General features: G+C 38.1%; 2 protein-coding genes across 4 annotated transcripts; one reads left to right on the top strand and one right to left on the bottom strand.

Annotated features, from left to right (window-relative positions):
- The first annotated feature begins 483 nt into the window (after positions 1-483).
- On the top strand, positions 484-6528 carry MPK16 (mitogen-activated protein kinase 16). 3 transcript variants are annotated; one of them, XM_088216441.1, is made up of 11 exons: positions 486-1234; positions 2181-2250; positions 2350-2589; positions 2841-2968; positions 3085-3144; positions 3599-3748; positions 3859-4014; positions 4098-4309; positions 4726-4827; positions 4945-5105; positions 5707-6528. In XM_088216441.1, exons 1-11 carry the CDS (start codon positions 1211-1213, stop codon positions 5994-5996), a joined length of 1593 nt encoding a protein of 530 aa, XP_088072567.1. In that variant the 5' UTR covers positions 486-1210; the 3' UTR covers positions 5997-6528. The 3 variants fall into 3 exon arrangements, with proteins under 3 accessions (XP_088072566.1, XP_088072564.1, XP_088072567.1); XM_088216440.1 differs by having other exon boundaries at positions 484-1234; positions 2181-2589; positions 5710-6528; XM_088216438.1 differs by having other exon boundaries at positions 485-1234; positions 2181-2589.
- Positions 6529-7383: 855 nt separating this feature from the next.
- On the bottom strand, positions 7384-14326 carry LOC110819894 (BTB/POZ and MATH domain-containing protein 2-like). Its single transcript, XM_022049223.2, has 4 exons — positions 13200-14326; positions 11059-11407; positions 8589-8865; positions 7384-7873 (listed from the first exon to the last, which is right to left on the bottom strand). Exons 1-4 carry the CDS (start codon positions 13610-13612, stop codon positions 7692-7694), a joined length of 1221 nt encoding a protein of 406 aa, XP_021904915.1. The 5' UTR covers positions 13613-14326; the 3' UTR covers positions 7384-7691.
- Positions 14327-22374: the final 8048 nt, after the last annotated feature.

The following is a 22374-nucleotide window of genomic DNA, read 5'->3' on the forward strand; positions in this document are numbered from 1 at the left end:
ATAGAATTTAAATTAGACACATTTTGATTGTTATTGAAAACATAAAATTTAAAGTTTGAGATACAAAAAAAGAATGATAAGAAGAAAAAAAAAAGAGCGAACGAAAAAATATATATAAAGTCGATTTAAATAGTATATAGATTAATTGTATATTTTTGAAAATAATAATATTTTAATAATTATTTTTTGATGAGTGAAGATACGAGTTTATTAATATGTGATTGAGGATAAGGATATATCTAATTCAATTATGTAAGAAGTGTGTATAAATCCTCCTGAGCTTTTATGAATTATGATAATTAATATTTAAATGTTGAATGAAAATAAAATATATTGAAAAAAATGTAACAATAAAAACATGAATTTTTTAGGGTGGTTTGTAGATTTAGTAAAAAATGAGGGGCAGATACGACTTTTCAATATCAAAATCATAATCATATATCATTTTCCATCTCACGTTTTAATAACTTTATTAAATTAAAATAAAATTACTGCTCTTCCCTTTCGTCTCCTTATTGTTTCTCTCTCTCTCTCTCTCTCTCTCTCCGCTACCCAAAAGAACGAAGCCTTCAACTTGAAGCACACCACTTGATTTTCTTGTATTATCTCTGTCTCTGTGGATCTGAGTGTGAGATCCAAAAAAGCCCCAAGAAATTTTCCGGAAAAAAACTCATTTTTCTTCTTCAAGTTTTGGTTTTTTTTTTTTTTTTTTTTCCTTATGCAACTTTTTGTTCTATACTGAGCAGGAGAAATAGTGATCATCGCCTTGTTTAAGAGTGAAGACTCTCCAAGATTTTAGCTTTCTCCGCTGACAAAAACTAAGAGCATCGATCTGCAAATTCTGTCTTCCAGCTGCGTTTAGACCCTTCCGTCATTTCCTTTGGCTGTTCTCTGACTTAAAAAAGAAACATATTCAAGTATAATCCCTCTTTTTTGTCCAAAAGTTGCGTGCTTTTTTCTACCCCAGAAAATACTCCTTAAATTTTGCTTCTTCTTTGCTCAACGTTTTATCTTCTTTTCTGCCTCTTCTTTGGATTTCAGAATGAGGGTTTTTGAATTAATGATGAATTGAGCTTGGTTTCTCTCCTGGATACTTTCCTATTTCAGTGGAAGTTGAGTTCTGCTTTACTGGGTTAATTGTGGCTGTTGAGCGCTTTCTTTCAGTTATTGCTTTGAAGAGTTCTGAGAGTTCGCTTTCTTTCAATTAGTGATGCAGCCTGATCAGCGTAGAAAGGTAATGAAATATAAAATTTTATAAAGTCGTTGTTCTTGACGAAAGATCTGATTGGTATTTGTGATGTTTCTTTTTCATGTGAATCTAAACTGAAGTCTGTCTCTTCTGTTGATATATTTTCCTGGCATTTGTTTATTAAATTTCATCCTTATGTTCATAGATATGTTTTTGTTTTTCTGTGGTCCAAAGTAGTGGATCCTTTTTTGTGTTGTGTTGTGCTGGTGTAATTCCTGTATTCTGGATGGGAATGAACAGCTTGTCATGTTCATGCCTAATCTCTCCCTATGCCACGTGCTTATGACCCCACTTCGCGAATTTGTGGGAGTGGAGGTCCCAGCAGAAGGCTGCCCTTTTGTAGTTTTCTCGGCTTGTTGTTCAGGGTTTATTAACCGTAAACTTGTAATTTTATTGACATGGGAGATATTTACATACATAGTACATATATATATATATTTATATATATATATATATAATCTTCTTTTGATAGCACTAGAACATTAGTTTGATGCACCTGCCATGAGCAACCAATTCTGATGTCTACATGGTGATGGTGTTTGACTAAGTTATTTGTATCCCAATTTTACTGCAGAATCGTTGTAAGAGATTTTGCTCCATCTAATGGTGCAGACATCTTTTCCGATAGTATCTGAACTTTGGTTTTTTGTTGTGTTGAGGGCAACTAGAAACCGAGTATTGTTTGTATAGTTTGCTTTCATGGAATGATGAAATATTTGATGTGTCTATCTAAAGTAATCATTCATCTGGAATTAGTTCAGCAGGTGTTAGGCCTAAATATTCTCTCTTTGTGATACCGAATATGTTTACAATGGTTGAATTGCTGTTTATATTGGAGTTGAAGCTGTATTGAGTATTTGCTTTTCTTTGATGCGATATTTACATTTGGTGTTATGTCAATCACGTGACATGTTTTATATTTGTGATGCAGTCTACTGTAGATGTGGACTTTTTCACAGAGTATGGTGAAGGAAGTAGGTACAGAATAGAAGAAGTAATTGGTAAAGGGAGCTACGGTGTTGTTTGCTCTGCATATGATACGCATACTGGAGAAAAGGTTGCAATTAAAAAAATCAATGACATATTTGAACATGTTTCAGATGCTACCCGCATCCTTCGTGAAATCAAACTTCTGAGACTCCTCCATCATCCAGACATTGTTGAGATCAAGCACATTCTGTTGCCTCCTTCTCGAAGGGAATTCAAGGACATATATGTTGTGTTTGAGCTAATGGAATCTGATTTACACCAGGTTATTAAAGCAAATGATGATTTGACTCCAGAACATTACCAGTTTTTTCTTTACCAGCTTCTTCGGGGTCTGAAGTATATACACACAGGTTATGGTTTTATATAATGGAACTCTAGGAATAACCTTATTCTCCTTGCATTTGTCGCGTAGTTGACATTCAGATATAATTTAATTAAAGAATGTAACTTTATGGTACTTGTTCATGAGCATCTTAGGTCTGATATTTTAATTTGGTTTTACGGCAAATGTCTTTCATCAGACATAATTTAATTAAAGAATGTAACTTTATGGTACTTGTTCTGAGCATCTCAGGTCTGATATTTTAATTTGGTTTTACAGCAAATGTCTTTCATCGGGATTTGAAACCTAAAAACATTTTGGCAAATGCTGACTGCAAGCTCAAGATATGTGATTTTGGTCTTGCAAGAGTAGCTTTTAATGATACTCCGACGGCAATATTCTGGACAGTAAGTTTTGCTTTGTTGATATTGTAGTTCAATTGGAAACAATCTCGTTAAGATCTATAAAATTCTTATTCTGGATCAGTATCAATATTGACTGTTCCAGTATTTTGTGCTCGCAGGACTATGTTGCAACAAGATGGTACAGGGCTCCTGAATTGTGTGGATCTTTTTTCTCTAAGGTGCAAGACTTGTTGCCCTTTAAATTTTCACGGTTAGCTAGATGTTTCACACATGCAATGGCCTTTGTTTTGTCTTGTCTTGAAAGAAACCATAGGACGTATTTGTTTGTTCGTTTTAATTTCACAGGCTGTGTTGATTACCCTTACCTCATGTATAGAAGTTTTTTGCTGATTTTCTGAGCCTATTTTCTGGCGTCCTTTTTCATAATATATAGCATTAGTATGTTTACTATACATTGCTTATTTGCCAATTTTATTACTTCATCAACAATTTGACTAGTAACGGTAACAATTCGTCAACCCAAACTAAAATCTATTTTTATTGCAGGCATAGACACGTGCTGGTGCACAGATACTAAGTAGCCTTGTACTCTTAAGTATCTCTTGTCCACTGACTTTTCTTCTATCAACTATTGTGACTTTCTTTCTTTCTTTTCTTTTTTTCTCTTTCCAGTACACACCAGCAATTGATATATGGAGCATTGGGTGCATCTTTGCAGAACTTTTAACAGGGAAACCTCTTTTCCCTGGGAAGAATGTCGTCCATCAATTGGATCTGATGACTGATCTGTTGGGTACACCATCTCCTGAAGCCATTGCGAGGGTCTGTATGCTCTTATAAGCTGGTTAACCTATTCCAAACTGAATGTTGTATCATCTTTGTGCATCTCCATTCGTGCCCCTTTTTCAATATTTCTCACCAAATGTCAACAGGTGCGCAATGAAAAAGCTCGAAGATACTTGAGCAGCATGAGGAAAAAGAAGGCCATTCCTTTCTCCCAGAAGTTTCCTAATGCAGATCCACTTGCACTCCGACTTCTTGAGAAAATGTTGGCATTTGAACCTAAGGATAGACCTACTGCTGAAGAGGTAACCATTGTGCTTCGTCATTGTTACTTTACTATAATGCTTTAGTTCCTTTTACAGAGCAACCTTATTGTGTGTGTTATTAGGCCCTTGCAGATCCATATTTTAAGGGCTTGGCCAAGGTTGAAAGAGAGCCTTCTGCTCAACCAGTTACCAAGATGGAATTTGAGTTTGAGAGGAGAAGGATAACAAAGGAAGATGTAAGAGAATTTATTTACAGAGAGATTCTTGAGTACCATCCTAAAATGCTGAAAGAATACCTGGAAGGCTCAGAGCCAACAAGCTTTATGTATCCAAGGTATTGTCCTATGGAACTACTGATCTCCTGTTTATTTTGGAACATCGTATAAATTTCCCCTGCTTTAAGGAGAAGTTTTCTTTTTTTGGTTCTTCTTCAACATATGTTCCCTCCTTGATTAGCATGGTCCATTTTCTCCTTGTATGTTATGTTGGGAATATTTTCATGTTTCTTCTTCCAACCTGAAGGTAAATTATTTATTTATTTTTGAGATAAACCTGTAGGTAAATTATATCTATATTTCTTAGGTTACTCTTGATAGTCAGATTTAATTTTGAATGCCAGAGTTTTCTGCTTTTCTATTTATAGAACAATTTGTCAATGAAAGCTAAAACAGACTTCATATTGAGTTTGATTTTGTTGTAGAGATGTGCAAGTTTCTTCTATGGTAAGTTATATTAGTTTATGTTCTGCAGTGCCGTGGACCATTTTAAGAAACAGTTTGCCTATCTTGAGGAGCACTATGGAAATGGTGTAGCTGTACCTCCACCTGAAAGGCAGCATGCATCATTACCAAGGTATCCCACCAGTATGAGTTTTGCTATCTTTTTGAATTTTCTATATATTGTGATTCCGTGCATCTTTCATTTGTTGCCTCTACTGTGGGATACTTTCATACTTTCTTGTGTGTGCAGGCCATGTGTGTTATATTCTGACAACTCAGTCCAGAATTCTGTGGAGGTGGCAGATGATCTTTCCAAATGTTCCATCAAAGAAACTGAGAAATCACATATGGAGAGGAGTTGCGGCATCCCAATGACAAGACTTCCTCTTCAAGTTCCTCAATCGATCCAAGGTCTGAATTCAAGCATGTCATTTTGCAATAATAATTTTGTTTTGTTTTGTTTGCATGACAAGGCTTCCCCCATCTTCCATTTCTCATATACACATGCAACATGATTCCTTTGGTGATTGCTTCTGCAATAAGTTTTATCATTCTAATTTAGTCTGGCATATGGATTGCATTTTGACGAGCAATCGACAACATGATTTGATCGAAATCACTAAATGAATATCTGATGGCAGAAATAAAGCCACCTATGATCTCTGCCGCCAATTTTTAGAATGATTCCTTTTGCTTTTCGTGAAAAGTCATATGAGGCATTCCTTTTGCTTTTAGGCACTAAAAGCATTGGATTACTACATTTCTTTGTTTCATCAGTTTAGGCTTTACAATCTCAGGCTAATCTCTATCTACTGCTTTAGTTTTTGGTTTAAACTTTGTCCAATTTTCACTATTCGAAATGGAGCATGGATTCAAGGATCTTAGTTAGAGTTTCTATTGCTGCATCTTCATTTAAATCCCTCTATAAATAGCTTTCTAATTTAATCATAATGCAGGGCTTCTTGATTTGTATAAATATGTTTTAACTAACAATGAACTGCATGAAACACAGCAGGAGCTGCAAGACCTGGAAAGGTTGTTAGCTCAGTGTTACGTTACAATAATTGTGGAGCAGCAGCAGCAGCGGAAGCACTTGAACAAAGAAGGATAGCCCGGCACCCATCTGGCTCAACTCAATATAATGGTGCGGGCTTTTCATATCCGAGAAGGAATCCACCCTGTAAAAATGAGAGGGGAGATAACGAAGGTGCTGAAGGTCCCAACGGATTGCAATCAAAGTCTCAATACGTGGTAAGGAAAGTTGCTGCTGCACAAGGTGGATCTGGAAGTCACTGGTACTGACCACATGAGAATTTTGCTTAATCAGACTCAAATGGCATGGTATTCAACTACTACTACACGACATCCCATTTTGAGCAGCTCTCGAATGGGATCCATCGGATGCTAGTTATAGATCTTCTCAGTGCCATATATCATTGCGGTGCTTAAACAAAATTAAGTTTGCTACTTATCTTGGAGAACTTTGGCTTCAAATTGTTTATATCACTAATTTGAAAGAACGCAACGCATCCTGGAAGTTGCTGTTGTCCTCGCGTTGCTTCCTGATCCGGATCAGTGATGGGTACCGGAAGACACTCTGATCACGAATGTTGAAAGGGCCAAGTAATTCATTGAACTTGCAAAGTCTAATTATTCCCTTGTTCTTCACAAAATAGGAGCTATTTTACCTTTTTTCCCCAATGTTGTATCCTAAAGAAATATTTGAAGTGCCTCTATTTTGTTCCCTTTCAGATGAACAAGTTTAATGACCAGGAGAATTAATGTAAGTTACAATTTGGCTAAATGCTAGCATTTGATGTTAAGAGGCTGGAAATTGATGTTGCAGGATAATATACTGAGTTACAATTAAAATGCATTAACCTAGAAGGCATTAGAGATGTGAGTCGTATATGCGCCACTGATTTTTTGTATTGAAGATATATAGATATGTATCAACAGAATAGTGGGAATTTTTGTTGTGTTTTATGTGCATAAAATGTCTAGTTTCATGAGCCATTAACACTTTACCTAGTGATTTAAACAGAGAGTTTGGAAGTAATAATTTTCTCTAGTCTAGACTTTAATATATAGGTTATCTAGTTTTGGATAATAATTACTTATTCTTAATCTAAAGATTATCAAAGTATGATTTTTTGTTTTTAATTATGTTCTAATAAAAAATAATGGTAAAATAAATTTCAAAGTTTTTTTTTTTTTTTTTTTTTTGAACTTAAAGCTCCAAGAAGTCAAAGAGTGTCTTGGTTGATATATCTTCTGATAGAAAGTGTTTCTGGGTACACTTTGGTTAAAACATAAATCTTTAAGTTAAAAAATATAATGCATTTTAACCCAAAAAAAAATTCAGGATAATCTCTTTTAAACTAAAACTTTTTAATTTAACTATAACATAAATCTTGTCCCACAAAATATCACACACTTCAGTAAATCTTAATTTAAAAATAAATAAATTTCCTTTGGTCATTAGACTAGATTTAAGTTCAAAGTTTCAATTTTATCATATAGTTAAACAACCTAATAAAATCACAAAGGAATAAGATAGGTATTTAAACACTTCCATTCCCCTTTTTGGCTAAAAGTTTTGTAGCTTTTTACCAAGGTAATCCAAACACCAATTTTTTTATTAAATCACACAAGTAAAGCAGTTGTACACACATTTAACCACAAAAAGTAAGCCAATCCAAACACCCTCAGATATTAGTCACTCTGCTGAACCCGCATCACAACAATTCTTTGATCCTTCTAAATCGACAATCCCACCAAGCAGATACAATTTTCGATTGCATAGAAGCAAGAACCTGAATCCAGAAATGTCTAGAAACAATATTAAAGGAACTATTTATACAATGGACAACCACATCATCCACTAACTTTGAACTCATTAAATTTATATAACAGAATGTCACTGTTAGCACAGTACAAAAATGTTCTTAAGCCTAACAAGCTCCCTTTCTTGTTATCTGTCTTTGGTGCCCAAAATCAATGTATCCTTTGCTTCACCCGTCTTCCATTGGCATCACAGTTATCTAGCAAGGTCTCGTTTCCTTTTCTGGAAGCAATGACAGAATGCTCGCCCATTCTTGCTACGTATTGCAGTAGCTCACTGAGTACAGAAGGACAGCTCTGCTTCAAGTATTCAAACCCATCTGTTTGCATCACCGCTGAAAATAGCAAGTACTCATGTCATTACTCATTCAATACCAACTAAGAAGGCAGCCCATCACCACTCAATCACTACAGAACAATCAAAAGAAATTGCAAGCCCAGTCATTTCAAATTATTCCCAAATGAAAGATTGTAAGCATGAGCATTATTCACAAACACCAGATACTAATATGCTCACGGGCTTAACCGCTAGTTAGCCAGCCACCATGTAAAATATGAAAGAAAAAAAAAAAAAGCTTCCTTCCATAAATCTTGACAAAAAAATAAAAACAAAACTTCCTTCTGACACACTCACGGAAAATAAAAATTCAGACTTTCCAATAAATTCACATCATCAAAACTTCTAACTGCAAATTGGCCATCAATGTAAACCAACCCCCTATATATGGCTTTTTCAAACTGGCCCTGCCTAACTCTGGTAAGGTCTTTTAACAAACACTGCAATAAACTTCAAGTCAACCTAAGAGAACAAAAGAAAAACAATCCTGTAAGTCAAAAACCAAGACCATTGACCCATAATGTCAAAACACATAAAAACATACCTTTAGAAATTATATAGTCTCATGAAGAGTATAGAGCAATATTTTGTCAATGCACATGGAATGATGCAACCCAAAGAAACATACACAGCTATAGCCTAGAGACAGACTCACAGTTCATCCGACAGCTTCACATACTAATTAAACAGTAAAACAGACGGAAATATAATACCTTTCAAATTTTCAGGCAACGCAATGAATTTGAGACATATAGCTTTAAGCTGGAAACAATGGTGCTGCTCTGCCAATGCTAATGTGAATGCAACTGTGTTTATGGCAACATCCTCACAAAGTTTTGCCTCGCAGAGCAGTCTGAGCCTGTCAAGGGCATAACGGTCTGCAGCCGCAAGCAGGTGCTGAGCCATCAGTGTAGAAGCCCATTTTGAGTCCATATCCACAAGCTCTTGCATATTTGCTAGAGAATCCCAGTAAATGAAATGAAGTAATACCTAGAAACATCCAATTTCATTAAAGCACAAAGAAGTTACATTCATGCAAGCGTACATGTTACCTTGCACAACTAGGTAGCAAAAACCTGTTTGAGCCTTAAAGAAGCATCTACTCCTGACACAGAGAACCAAAAATGCTAACTGATAAAACAGCAATTCTCTAAGACATAATGGAGTATCAGGAGTATGTAATAGGGCCATGGATACAGGCATCTTCTTAGCTCAATAAATAGAAAAAGACAGTTCCTTTGCCTTGACATCATTTTCAGCAAGTTAGATCTAGTCAAAGTCTGTATCCAAATGCTTCAAAGACAACACTTTAGCTCCATCTATTTTTTTATAGATAAATTCTTTTTTTCAGATAATTTTTTTTAGCTAATTTTTTTAGTTTCATCTATTCTTTTCATCATCATATAAACTACACACAATTTTAAGAGTTTAGATATCAATATTCCCAATTACACTGAAACTAAAAGAGTAAAAGCTGCTTCTTTTATAAACTACTTTTTTTGGGGTAAAAAATGGTTGGCTGAGTATCCAAGGCAGCCATGCCAATGCAACTAATTAGCATGAGCAATGGCAAGGTAGAGTTGTTTTTTCTTTCTTTGAAGAAGATAAAGGATAAAGAAAAAAGAATACCAAAGGCGGGCTGCCCATATACAAAAAGCAAACTCAACCAGGGTGAGAAAAGAACAAGATGACCAACAATATTCACCTCATCTGATAGCAGAGGAAGTTTTATAAAACAAATTACTAAAAGTATTTTAAAGCTTGAATTTAATTTGAAATAATCAGTTAATTTTATATGAAAAATACTTAACTTGCAACTTGATAATGCAATCATTTTGATCAATTTATGAACTAAAACATGTACAGAGACAGAAGAGAAGCAAGAAGGTAGTAGACCTTAGCTGGGATAAGTAACATTGGAGTAAAGATGCAGCGCCTTAGAAGAAGATTCCAGATGTACATTTGTGTATAAATCATCCTGTAAGGCACCACAATTACTCACCTAACAAAGGCAAGCAACCAACAAAGCTACCTCCTCCTATGACCTTTTGCAATGGCATGTACAACGGCTCAATGGAAAATATAAAATCTAAACATCACATTCTCCAAGTACACAACAACAGAATGGTTAAAGAAAACTAAGAGCATGGATTTAAGTTCCAATACCAAGAATATCCTAATCTAAAGCAGGATAAAGGCCTCAATTTTACAGTCTAAAAGTAAAGCCAGAATACAATAGGCAAAATACATTCTTCCATTAGATTTTAGAGGAATTACCCTTCAATTTTTTTCCATCATGGAGAAAAACTATTATTTATGTTCTTTTCCAGACACAAACAAGTATAGACAAACAACAAAAGCTAATCATTTTGTTTGACTCTTTCGATATAATTTTGGCTTATACACAGAGGGAAAAAAGAGCCAACACCACACTTATCCTTTTCTTGGCTTATGACCTATTCAAAAGATCTAATTGCCTTTTATATTTTTTACCAGAACACACCAATTAGAAACTATCAAATTTTTGTTTATGTGCTCTATTAATCATTTTGCTAACATTTTTAATTTATAAGCATTTATCTACCACACACTCTGCAGCTTCCAAGTTATGAGTCCCCAAGGCAGTTTGGGCTGGTCTACAAGCCCAAGCAGAGGAGTCCAGCATGGCTAATTATTGTTTTCTAGGTTTAAGTCTTTGTTTCCTATGTATTTTCAATTTTTGGACTATGGAACAAAATAGTTTTCCTGTTAAGGTGTAGGAAGTCAGGATATGTTGAAGTAGTTTTTGTTTTTTAAAAGATAGTTACCATTGTCAATGAAAAAGCTGGTTTTTGTAACCCCTTATGCTTCTGGTATATACCAGAAAATTTAATGAACTAAGAAAATATTTCCAGAATTTCTATTTATATTCATGAGGTTCAAGGATTCTCTCCAATGAGCCCTTACAACCATCAACCCTCAGTTGAAAAGGGAAAAGCTCACGTGTTCGTAACTAAGATTGTGGCTGATAAAATTCATCACAGGTAAAATATAAGCAGGTCATATAGAAGTAACAAAGTTGGTAACTAAGACTGTCAACAGCAAATTATTATGCCTTTGTGATAAAACATAAAGTTGCAAGTGGATGCATCTTATCCAATGGATCCAGAGAAGGGGGATTGAATGAGAGGGAGAGAGAGAGACCTTAAAAACAGGGGCTTCCATGTCTTCAACTTTTATGCACTTGGTATTTTGATCCCTCAAAGGGCCAAAAAGTTGAGCCCTGAACACAGGTGACCGGGCTGCAAGAACCAACTTGTGGGCGGAAAATATTTCACCATCAACTTCAAAATTCACATCATTTCCCTTTCCACTTTCCAAAAGCCTCCCAAAATGCTGCCCAATATCAGAAGGTGGAACTGCAATATGATAACTCCTAGGTCCCTCTGTACGTGACTTAACAACACCAACAGAACAGTGAATTAAGAGGCAGTCATCCTTTAGGTAGTCAGATGTCTCTAGAAGGGTCCTTTTGAAAAAGCGTTTATAGCCCCTGCACAACCAAAAGTTTAAAAATGTTCAGGTACATCGCATTCCTTCTTTTGCTTATGATAGTATTAATTTCCATTTCCATGTGCTGAGCTTCTTAATGACATGGAATATGATGGTTAATTAAGTTACATTATAGTAATATGTGAACATTTTTCATTAACATTTGAAAGAGGTTGATAGTTGTGACTTCTTCTATAAGATTCAGAGATACGGTAAATTTTCTCAAATATCTGGACTGGGTTTTAATTTGATGTAAAACATGAGATTTCAACATAAGTTGCCCAAAAAGTAGTATCAAATAAAAATTCAGGAATTTCATAGTTTTATCAAATATTGGGGCTGGGTGGTGTAACTCGATGTGAACTTGACACTTCAATGTAATTTGTGCAAAAAAGTAATACTAAATAAAGTGGCCAGGTAATTAAGGGCTGCAACTAGGAGATTTAAGCCCACTGCTATCGGGGACATGCAGAACTTTAACAGTTAATAATGGAGAACTTGATTAATAGCCCCCTTTCAATTACTTATATTTTCAAAATTACCCTCAACCACTAATAGACAATTTATGACCCCAAAATTTTTGTCATCCCTTTCCATTATTCTACCATTAATTTAAATAGAATTTTGAGAAAATGTCCTATGACAAGTTGCTTAGATATTCTCTTAAAAACATGTTTACTAAGCAATCAGGCTAAATCAAAATTTAAGCAAATCCTCCACAAAATCACTTGAGAAATTTGAAGTTGCGGAATTAGAAAAATGAGACTGATTGCTTAAAACATGAGTTAGAGAATGTGATGCATCCGAGAAATAAATAAAAGGAGCTTTTGAGTAATTTTAATCCTAAACCTAAACTAATGGTAGAGTTAACGAAAAGGTGTAAATAGGAAAAATGAAATTATTTGAATGCTAATTGACTGATTTTAGAAGTCTGGGGTAATCTCAAACCATCGCAATTAATTAAGTAGTGGTAAGTAACTAATTTCTTTGGTAAAAATTGGAGTTCTAAACATGGGTTGGAGTAGGCTTCTATTTCTCCAACTGGTCATTAGCAAATTTATTAAATGGATCCCTTATTCTTTATAATTAGTAGGTAATCAATTTCCTTTTTGAATAAATTATTAGGTAATCACAAAAAAATTTCTCAGCAAGGAAAAACAGATGATGAACAGACAAATATGAAAAGAAATGCTTCCGAGAACTTTGATTGTACTGAAAGTTGAACAGATAAAAGCCACAGAAGTCCTTTGAAAATGCAGTAAAAAGTAAGAACGAACTAAAAGGAAATTCAGTTATATATTTGTTTACAAACTTATTTCAAAACCCTAATTTGTACAAAGTTTCCAGGTTCATCAAACCTAAATCCCCAGCTTAAAGTTGATCTAAGCTCAAACTAGAAGCAAATTCCTCGCATTATACAAAACCCCAATTCAGCTTTCCTCCTCTATCATCAATACGAAATATAATTCTGCTCTTTTTTTATGTTTCAAGAAATCAAAATTATTCCATACCAGAAACCTTTCAAATTAAAGAGAAAATAACTAAAATATTCCACTTCCTTCGACATTTAAAGCTTTCGGAAATGGCCATCCTCCAATTTAACAACCAAACTACTGGCACCAATCCTTCCCTGCATGATCAAAAGATTACAGACACAAAATTTCCAACTAAATCACAACATAACCCATCTGGCAGCTACAAGTTAATCCACATTTCCTTTTATCAAATTCAAGAAACTACTTCAAGAGACACTGAAATTTTTTTTTAAAAAAAGACAACTCTTAAAAACTCACCACATACTCCCTCTGTACTTGAGCGTATACGGCCCGCTCTCAAGCGTCCTCCCAAAATGGCTGTGCACCTTGTGCCTTCCCTCCCCGCTTTGATCCACAAGCGTAAGCTCAAACAAGGCCCTCACATCCGTGCCTTCGCTCGCCAGCGCGATAAATAGCGAGACGTACGCGGCGTTGTCCTCCGCGCTCTTGCCATCAGGATAGAAATATACAGCCCACAAATAACCACCCACCATGAACGTATCAGACGCAACGTACTTGCCTATCCCCATGCCTTTAACGAGCGAGTAGCCGCTAATCTTAAACTGATGCGACCCATTTACTGTCTCGGTGCAAGAGGTGGAGGTAGTGACCGGTGGATGTACAGAATTCAAGGGTTTGGAGAGGTCTCTGCAAACCCTAATTGTGCCCATCAACCAGAAGGGGAGTTGAAATTTCCGGGGATTTGTAGAGTTGGGTATTGCTATTTTCGGAAAAGAATTAATGGGTAGGGGCCAGACCCAGAACCTGATTCTGGATTTGGGTAAAGAATTGGAGCTTGTAGAGACCGATGGGCAAGAATTGATACTTAGATTTTTGCCTTGGCTTAACGATGAATATAAATTGGAGATTAATACGGAAAAGTTTTGGTGGAGATAAATGGAGGATTCTAAGTCGACAAAGATCAGAACCTACTCTGAGGTTTCCTATACATTCACTCTACATGTAAATATATATATACACACACACATATCCAGACAAGCAATCATTGCCCGAGGACACTCTTGGGCCAGCCATGATTGATCAAAATCCAAGCCCATATAACCTTTTCTTTTTCTCTCTTTATTCTGATCTTCTCCTCTTCTCTTTCTTCCTTCTTCGTGTTTATAATTGTCTCTGACCTATTCCCCGCCCAAAAAAGGAACAAGAACATGTGGATGGGGACTGGTTTGATTGGGGATGAAGAAGGTAATCCTTGCCATAAAAGGAAACGCCATTACTAGCACTAACAAAAGTGATAACAGAGAAAGCTTAGCAAATGCTAGAGACGGAACACGAATAGGGAGTGGGGAAGAAGAGAGAGACGTGGGATTTTAAGTTAAACCCAGCTGTGATCCATCTTGATTTTCAGAGTAATAAGCATTTAAACCAGCATTAACAATGGCTGATAGCTACAGCTAAGCGACTCAGTAGTACTGTACCCGACTGTATTGCCACCTGTATGATCAACTTAGGGAAGGAGAAAGCATCCAACATGTAGAGGACATGACAGGACAGATTAAGTACAGGTTGTGGACCTCGGTGCATGTTCATTTAAACTAAACTGTACTTTGGATCTTCGCTCTTTTAGACGGTAAAAGATGATAAACCCTTTTGATGCTTGGCGATTTATTTTGACATTAAAAAAAAAAACAAAAACAATGCAAATTTACTTTTTACAGATTTTAAGTGAATAATATTGAAGTATCTTTTAGTTATCAAATATCCTTTTGGACTGGAACAAGAGACACAATGCACATCATCCCAAAAGAGAAAATAACAATAAATATACTATGTTTAAAAAATTATCATAAAAAATAATCCTAAAAGAGGAAAAAAAAAGTTATTATAATTGTTGGAATTAATTGGGTAACTTTGCTCGTGTTTTGTAAATGCAGCGAATCTAGCTTTAGATAAATACGTTCGAAAATAGAAAATTTGTTCAAATTTTTATATTATTTATTAAGTTATATTTCATAATTTTTATGAAAAGTAATGGAATTTAAAGAATTTAGATCCAATTATGCATGAATTATGTTATATTTCTTCTGTATTATCTTTCATTGTAACATCCAAAATTTATATTTTATTTTATTTTTATTATTTAATTTTTTTTAATTTTTATTGAAATTTTTGTTTAATTTTATTATATTTTAATATTTAATTTATAAGATTTTAATTTAATTTAATAGAAATAAAAATAATAATAATAATAAAATAAAGTAAAATTATTTTTAGAATTTAATTGAAATTGATTTTGAGGAAAATGGGTGAAATTTTGGATTTTTGGGGGTATTTTTGAAAAGAAAATCGAAAACCGGAGGTAAAACGCAATTTAGAAAAATAGCGTCACGTCAACAGCCACGGAAGCAACCCGGTCAGCAGCCCCGGCCAACCAGGACACGCCGCGTGGCAGGGAAGCTGACACGGGAAGCCACGCGGGACGGAGATACGTGGGCGATCCACGTGTGCACGATCGGACGGCCCAGATCCGTTCCCGCGCACACGGACAGCCCAGATTAAAGGCGCGCATGGACGGCCCAGATCGCATCGTGATGGACGGTTCAGATTTATTTCTAATTTAATCGCGATCGGACGGCTCAGATTAAATCATTATGGACGACTCAGATTAAAAAGGGAGGGTTATAAATAATCACATCCACACCCAACCTCAAACCCTAGCCGCCAGAACCCTCGCCGGAGAAGACGACCCAGCCACCGGAGAAACCGGCCGCCGCCACCCGCCGCCGCACCGGAGGACTTTTCGGCCGCCAAACGAGGTAAAATTTCTCCCCTTGACTTGTTTTTCGATGCTGAACCTCACTGTGGCCAAATCGGAGCCAAACCACCAGCCGATTGGACGAAAAACTCCGCCGAAGTCTAGCAGTGCCGCCGCGGGTTTCTTTGATTTTTACCTCCGATGAGGCCCTTCCCGTTTCCCGTTCGATGTAATTTTTATACCACTGTGACCACCGTCCTTTTCTCTACAGGTTGAGCGGAGTAAAACACCGAATTGCAACTCGCGCCGGAGGAGCGGCTGCACCTGATAGCTTCACCACCGGTAAGTCTCGGTTTTCTGAAATTTTTTGGCCTACCGAGGGCCCTAGGGGTGTTTTATTATAGGAACCAATGCAAGTTTGGTCGAATTCAGCCGAAAACGACCAGAAACGGCCAACCCGATGCAGATCGCCGCCGTGCCGGAATTCCAAAATTGGCCGAAAGGGCCCTAGGTCTGATTTGGGATTTTTTGGGGACATGTGCAGGTACCGGAAGTATGTTTCAGTTTTCGGAGAAATATTCAGGGAATCTAAGGACTGCCCATAGGCGCAGTGAGAACCCGATTTCAGACTCCGAAACAAGTAAGGATCCCTCACCCTATTTTCTATCACAGCATTAAATTTTAATAAATGATTAAATAGTATTTTATGAATTAATAGATATGTATAATTAATTAAGATCGCTAATGAGGCTCGAACCTGATGCATTTGTCGGTCTGTTCTTATTTGATTTATTTTACAGTTTTGAATGCAGTATGGTGCCTGATGTATTTATTATATGGTTTCGTATGCATGAATCACGATTTCATTTATTATGGTTTGAATCATTGTGAACTCGATGTTGTGTTGCCTTGTTTGGTGTCCATTACTGATTTACTTGTTTATGTTTGATTGGATAATTATGATTAAGAAAAATGGAAAAAGGTGTGTGAATTGATAAATGGATAATGTCAACAACCTAACTAGATATCTTGGGAGATGGTGGACGGACCGGGTCCATAGGGAACCCTACCGGGAACGTGGTCTCTCATATCGGACGGGGTATAGAGACTTTATATGTTTTGGCGCCCATACCGGACTGGGTATGGGGACGACCTGTTTCACCCTCATACCGGATGGGGTATTAAGGTTTATGATTTTGGCGCCCATACCGGACGGGGTATGGGGACAGCCCTGACATTAAGTTATTAATGTGGAATGGTTCACGTGTAGCGGAGACCCCCTATGGATCCCCATGGATACTAGTAGGCTAATAAGATAGGAAATTTGTTGCCTAATGATTGAAATACAAAAGTATGACATGTACTATGATACAAATTATGTGTGAATTTATGATATTTATGATGTTATTGTTTCTTATAAGTTGTTTTCATGAATCTCACGGAGGTAAGTGGACAATAAAAGTTTTTATTATTGATAAATGAGTTTGTTATAAATTATGCTCCATTGGTCGTTTTTATTTTCTACCAACATCTACTTCTGTGACAGTGAGATAATATGATATCTTTACTGGGTTAGTGTAACTCATTCCTTACTTAATCATTTCAGACCAGGAGGTCTTTGTTCTCGAGCCCGTTTTGCAGGAAGACGACAAGTAGAAGCCAAAGAATTTATTAGTTTTCCTTATAGCATTCATTCATAGTATTTCCTTTAAGTTAGTTTATTCTTTCATACATTGTTTATTCTTTCATACATTTAATTTGTTTTGGTTATTGTGTAAGAGATGTTAATCATAATCTATTTTATTTCGCTTCCGCACTTAGAATAAATATATGCATTTCCTTTTAATTTCCGGGGCCGTTACAGTTGGTATCAAAGCTGCGTTCCTCGGACCCGTCCCTTACACAATAATACTTAGAGGAATACCAAACTGAGAATTATTACTCAGCCCTTCCTTATGAAATGCAGGTGTAGAGAGATGAGGAGAGGGAGACCCCCACTAAACCGAGCAGCCCGGGATGATTCACTTCGGGAGGATGTTGACAGAATATTTGAGATGCTCGAAAGGATCATTGCTGTTCAACAAGGTCGAGAGGAGAGAAGGGAATTACCCGACCCTCCCCCACTACCACAATTTGAGCCACCGCTGCAGTGAGCGGATCCCGAGCCACCCCAGCAAGAGCCTGCTCCTCCACAATACCACTTGGCACCACCGCCGCAGTATAATCCGGTGCCTCAGCCATAGTATTACTCGGCACCACCACAGTATGATCCGGTGCCCCCACTATATCAGCAGGTGCCACCACAGGGCCCCTCAGTCTATCCTCAGCCCGGCCCAGTCCCTCTTCCACGGGACCCAACTCCTTCCCTAATTGACCCGAGCTACGTAGAGAGGTACATGAGACTAAACCCTTCCGCTTTTACAGGGGAGTCCTCTTTCGAAGATGCCCAGTACTGGTTGGCGGAGACAGAGAAGGCTTTCAAGACCTTAGGACTGGTTTCTGAGCAGAGGGTTACTCTTGCTTCCTACATGCTGGTGGGGGAAGCAGATCGTTGGTGGGAGCTCAAGCAGACCACCCTGCCCACGCCTGTCACTTGGGAGCAGTTCCTAGCAGCCTTTCATGCTGAGTACCTCCCCGAGCACATCCAATATTTAAAAGAGACAAGAGTTTGTTCAGCTGGTTCAGGGAAATATGACAGTGTCGAAATACGCTCGTAAGTTCCTAGAGCTGGGCCGATACTCCCCTGAAACATTGATGGATGAGGGCAGAAAGGCCAGGAGGTTCTAGTGGGGCCTCCGCCCAGAGATCAAGTGGCATTTGTTGGTACTAGAGCTCAAGACATATTTAGCTGTTCTGGCAAAGGTGCAAATCGTTGAGAGGAGTTTCAACACCCTTTTCCAGTCATTAGGGAGTCACAGACCCTCAGTTCCACCCCACAGACCAGCACCTACTACGCCTGTCCAACAAAATAAGAGACCTAGACCGGCAATCCAGGCTCCCCCTCAGGTTCCAGGGGTAGCACGTGACAAGATCTGTCAGCACTGCGGTAGGGATCACGGGGACCAACCATGCTATCGCCTCAACAACACCTGTCGCATATGTGGTAGTGCCCAGCACTATGCGAGAGAGTGCCCGAGGAACCAGAACCAATGAAGACCTCCTTTTCAGGGCAGGGTTTACAACCTCACCCAGCAGTATGCCGACGCCGACCTGGACGTGGTACAGGATATGTACACTATCTGTGACCATATTGCTTATGTTTTATTTGACACTGGTGCATCGCATTCATTTATTTCATATGTTTTTGCATCCAAACTTAATGTATCACCTGATAAACTTGATTCAATATTGTTTGTGTCTACTGCTAGGGGTGAAACACTATTAGGGGAAGTTGTCTACAGGGCTTGTGACGTGGAGATAACAAATAAAAACTGAGTGTAGACCTAATAGGGTTAGACACAGAGGATTTTGTTGTAATTTTAGGGATGAATTGGCTAGCGGCATATCACGTCACCATAGATTGCTTTAACAAGAAGATTGTATTCAATCCTCCTAATGATGAGCCATTTACAAATTAATGAAATCATTTGATACTTATTCTTTGATGGCAAGTTTCCTTAATTTTCAAGTACTTTAACCTTGCTATTTTCTCTAACTAGGCAAGCCCAAGAATGAAATTTATATCCAAGAGATTCCGGTAGTCCAAGACTTTCCAGATGTGTTTTCGGACGAATTGCCCGGATTGTCAGTGGACAGGGAAGTTGAGTTCACATAAACCTACAACCAGGCACCCAGCCCATTTCGGTTGCTCCTTACCGCATGAGCCGCGTTGAGATGGAAGAGATGAGGAAACAGATCACTGAATTGCAAGACAGTGGTTTTATTAGACACAGTGTGTCTCCTTGGGGTGTTGGAGTCACGTTTTCCAGAAAGAGAGATAGAACGTTGAGACTGTGTATTGATTACAGAGGATTAAACAAGGTCACAATCAAGAACAAATATCCCATCTCCATAATTGACAACCTCTTCGATCAGCTGCAGGGTGCGCAGGTCTTCTCCAAAATAGACCTGCGATCAGGTTACCATCAGGTGAAAATAAGAACAGAAGACATCCCCAAAACGATCTTTCGAACCAGGTACAAACACTATGAGTTCCTGCTCATGCCATTTGGGCTAACCAATGCCCTGGCCATCTTTATGGACCTGATGAACAGGGTCTTCAGAGAATTCTTAGATTAATTTGTTATTGTGTTCATCGATGACATCTTGGTATACTCAAAAAGCAGATAAGAGCATGCTCACCATCTAACCCAAGTTTTGTAGGTCCTTAGAAAAAAGAAGCTATATGTAAAGTTGAGTAAGTGTGGATTCTGGCTAGAGCAGATCGCCTTCCTATGACACATTATATTGAAGGAAAGAGTATCAGTGAATCTTGAAAAGGTTGAAGCGGTACTTGGCTAGGAGAAGTTGACATCAGTTAAGGAGATCCATAGCTTCCTGGGAATTGCAGGTTATTACCGCAGGTTCGTCGAAGGATTCTCTAGTCTAGCGGCTCCCCTAACCCGGCTCACAAAGAAGAATGCCAAGTTTGAGTGGAATGAGTACTGTGAGAGAAGTTTTTTAAAATTAAAGGAGCAGCTGACCACTGCACCCGTACTGGCTTTACCGAGTGGATCGGAGGGATATACAGTTTATAGTGATGCCTCCTATCTAGGCTTGAGTTGTGTCCTGATGCAGTATGGGAAGGTCATAGCCTATGGGTCCAGACAGTTAAAGAATCATGAGAAGAATTACCCCACCCACGACTTAGAACTTGCCACAATCATACACGCCTTGAAAACCTGGCGCCATTATTTATACGGAGAGATCTTCCAGATTTATACCGATCATAAGAGTCTTAAGCACATATTCACTCAAAATGATCTCAACATGCGTCAGAGAAGGTGGATGAAACTCCTTAAAGACTATGATTGCGATATCTTGTATCATCCTGGTAAGGGACAACGTGGTGGCAAATGCCTTTAGCAGGAAAAGTGCAGGTATCTTAGCCCATTTAATGGTTTCAGAACGCAGGCAAATTGGGGCCACACAACAGGTTCGGCTTCAGGACCTGAAGAGAGTCGCATGTTTGGGCCGTCTGACCGTCCAGCCCAAGTTAATACAGAGAATAAAGAAAGCCCAATCAGTCGACCTCGCCTTGGTAGCCCGAAAGAATGATGCAGAATAGGGAGTGAACTCAGAATTCTGAATCTCTGCCGATGGGTTACTCCATTTTCAAGACAGGGTGTGTGTCCCATCGACAGTGAGTTAAAGAAAAACATCATGACAGAGTCCCATAGCTCCAAGTTTGTCATGCATCCCGAAAGCACCAAAATGTACCAAAGCATGCGACCCCAGTTTTGGTGAAATGGGATGAAGATGGACATAGCTGACTTTGTATCTAAATGCTTGGTATGTCAGCAGGTCAAGGCAGAACATCAACACCCAGGCGGGTTACTTCAGCCCTTACCGATCCCGGAGTGGAAGTGGGAACATATCGCCATGGACTTTGTAACGGGATTAGCCAAGGCACATTCAGGACATGACGTCATCTGGGTAATTATTGACTGGCTTACCAAGTCTTCCCACTTCCTAGCCATCAGGATAACCGATTCCTTGGACAAGTTGGAAATAATGTATATCCAAGAAATAGTCAGATTGCATGGAGTTCCAGTGATAGTGGTATCTGACAGGGACCCCAGGTTCACTTCTCAGTTTTGGAGTAGCTTTCAGGAGGCCATGGGAACAAAGCTGTCTTTCAGTACTGCCTTCCATCCTCAGACTAATGGACAGTCAGAAAGGACAATCCGTACACTTGAGGATATGCTCCGAGCTTGTGTCCTTGACTATGGGGGCCATTGGGATGACCATCTACCCCTGATAGAATTTGCCTACAACAACAGCTACCAATCGAGCATTGACATGGCTCTGTATGAGGCGTTATATGGATACCCATGCAGATCGCCGATTTGTTGAGAAGAAGTGGGCGACAGAAAATTGTTCGGCCCGGAGTTGGTGGAGGAGACCACGTCTAAAATAGTTAAAATCAGAAAGAACATTCAGACGGCTCAGAGCAGGCAGAAGAGTTATGCGGACACCCGGAGGAGAGATTTAGCGTTTGAACTAGGCGACCGGGTGTTCCTTAAGGTCACTCCTTTCAAAGGAATTAGTAGGTTCGACAGGAAGGAAAAACTGAACTCCCGATTTATTGGATCATATGAAGTCTTAGACAGAATTGGTACTGCCGTCTACAGACTAACGTTGCCAAGGTCCACAATGTGTTCCATGTATCCATACTACGTAAGTACAACCAGAACCCCTCTCATGTCTTGGCTCATGAACCGCTCTCACTCCAAGAGGACTTATCTTATGAGGAAGTCCCAGTTGGTATCACGGACCGAAAGAACAGAATACTCCGCAACCAGAAAATATCATTTGTAAAGGTAGTGTGGCAGAACCACTCGCCAAGGGAGGCTACTTGGGAGCTAGAATCAGATTTTAGAGCCCAGTATCCTCATTTGTTCGACCAAGAGTAAGAGACAAATTTGGGGAACCAAAGTTCTTTAAGGGAGGGAGAGTTGTAACACCCAAAATTTGTATTTTATTTTATTTTTATTATTTAATTTATTTTAATTTTTATTGGAATTTTTTTTAATTTTATTCTATTTTAATATTTAA

This window comes from Carica papaya, chromosome 3 (genome assembly GCF_054855325.1).
Source record: "Carica papaya isolate Zhongbai chromosome 3, ASM5485532v1, whole genome shotgun sequence".
NCBI classification, from domain to species: Eukaryota; Viridiplantae; Streptophyta; class Magnoliopsida; order Brassicales; family Caricaceae; genus Carica; species Carica papaya.

Bases quoted from the DNA above. Each gene is read 5' to 3' on its own strand.
- MPK16 (XM_088216438.1), top strand. From the start codon at position 1,211: ATGCAGCCTGATCAGCGTAGAAAG. The intron at 2,969-3,084 runs GTAAGTTTTGCT...TTGTGCTCGCAG, and splicing joins CGACGGCAATATTCTGGACA to GACTATGTTGCAACAAGATG. The intron at 4,310-4,725 runs GTATTGTCCTAT...TATGTTCTGCAG, and splicing joins ACAAGCTTTATGTATCCAAG to TGCCGTGGACCATTTTAAGA.
- LOC110819894 (XM_022049223.2), bottom strand. From the start codon at position 13,612: ATGGGCACAATTAGGGTTTGCAGAGACCTCTCCAAACCCTTGAATTCT. The intron at 8,866-11,058 runs GTCTCTCTCTCT...GGATGTTTCTAG, and splicing joins TGGAAGCCCCTGTTTTTAAG to GTATTACTTCATTTCATTTA. The intron at 7,874-8,588 runs GTATTATATTTC...TGCTATTTTCAG, and splicing joins GTTGCCTGAAAATTTGAAAG to CGGTGATGCAAACAGATGGG.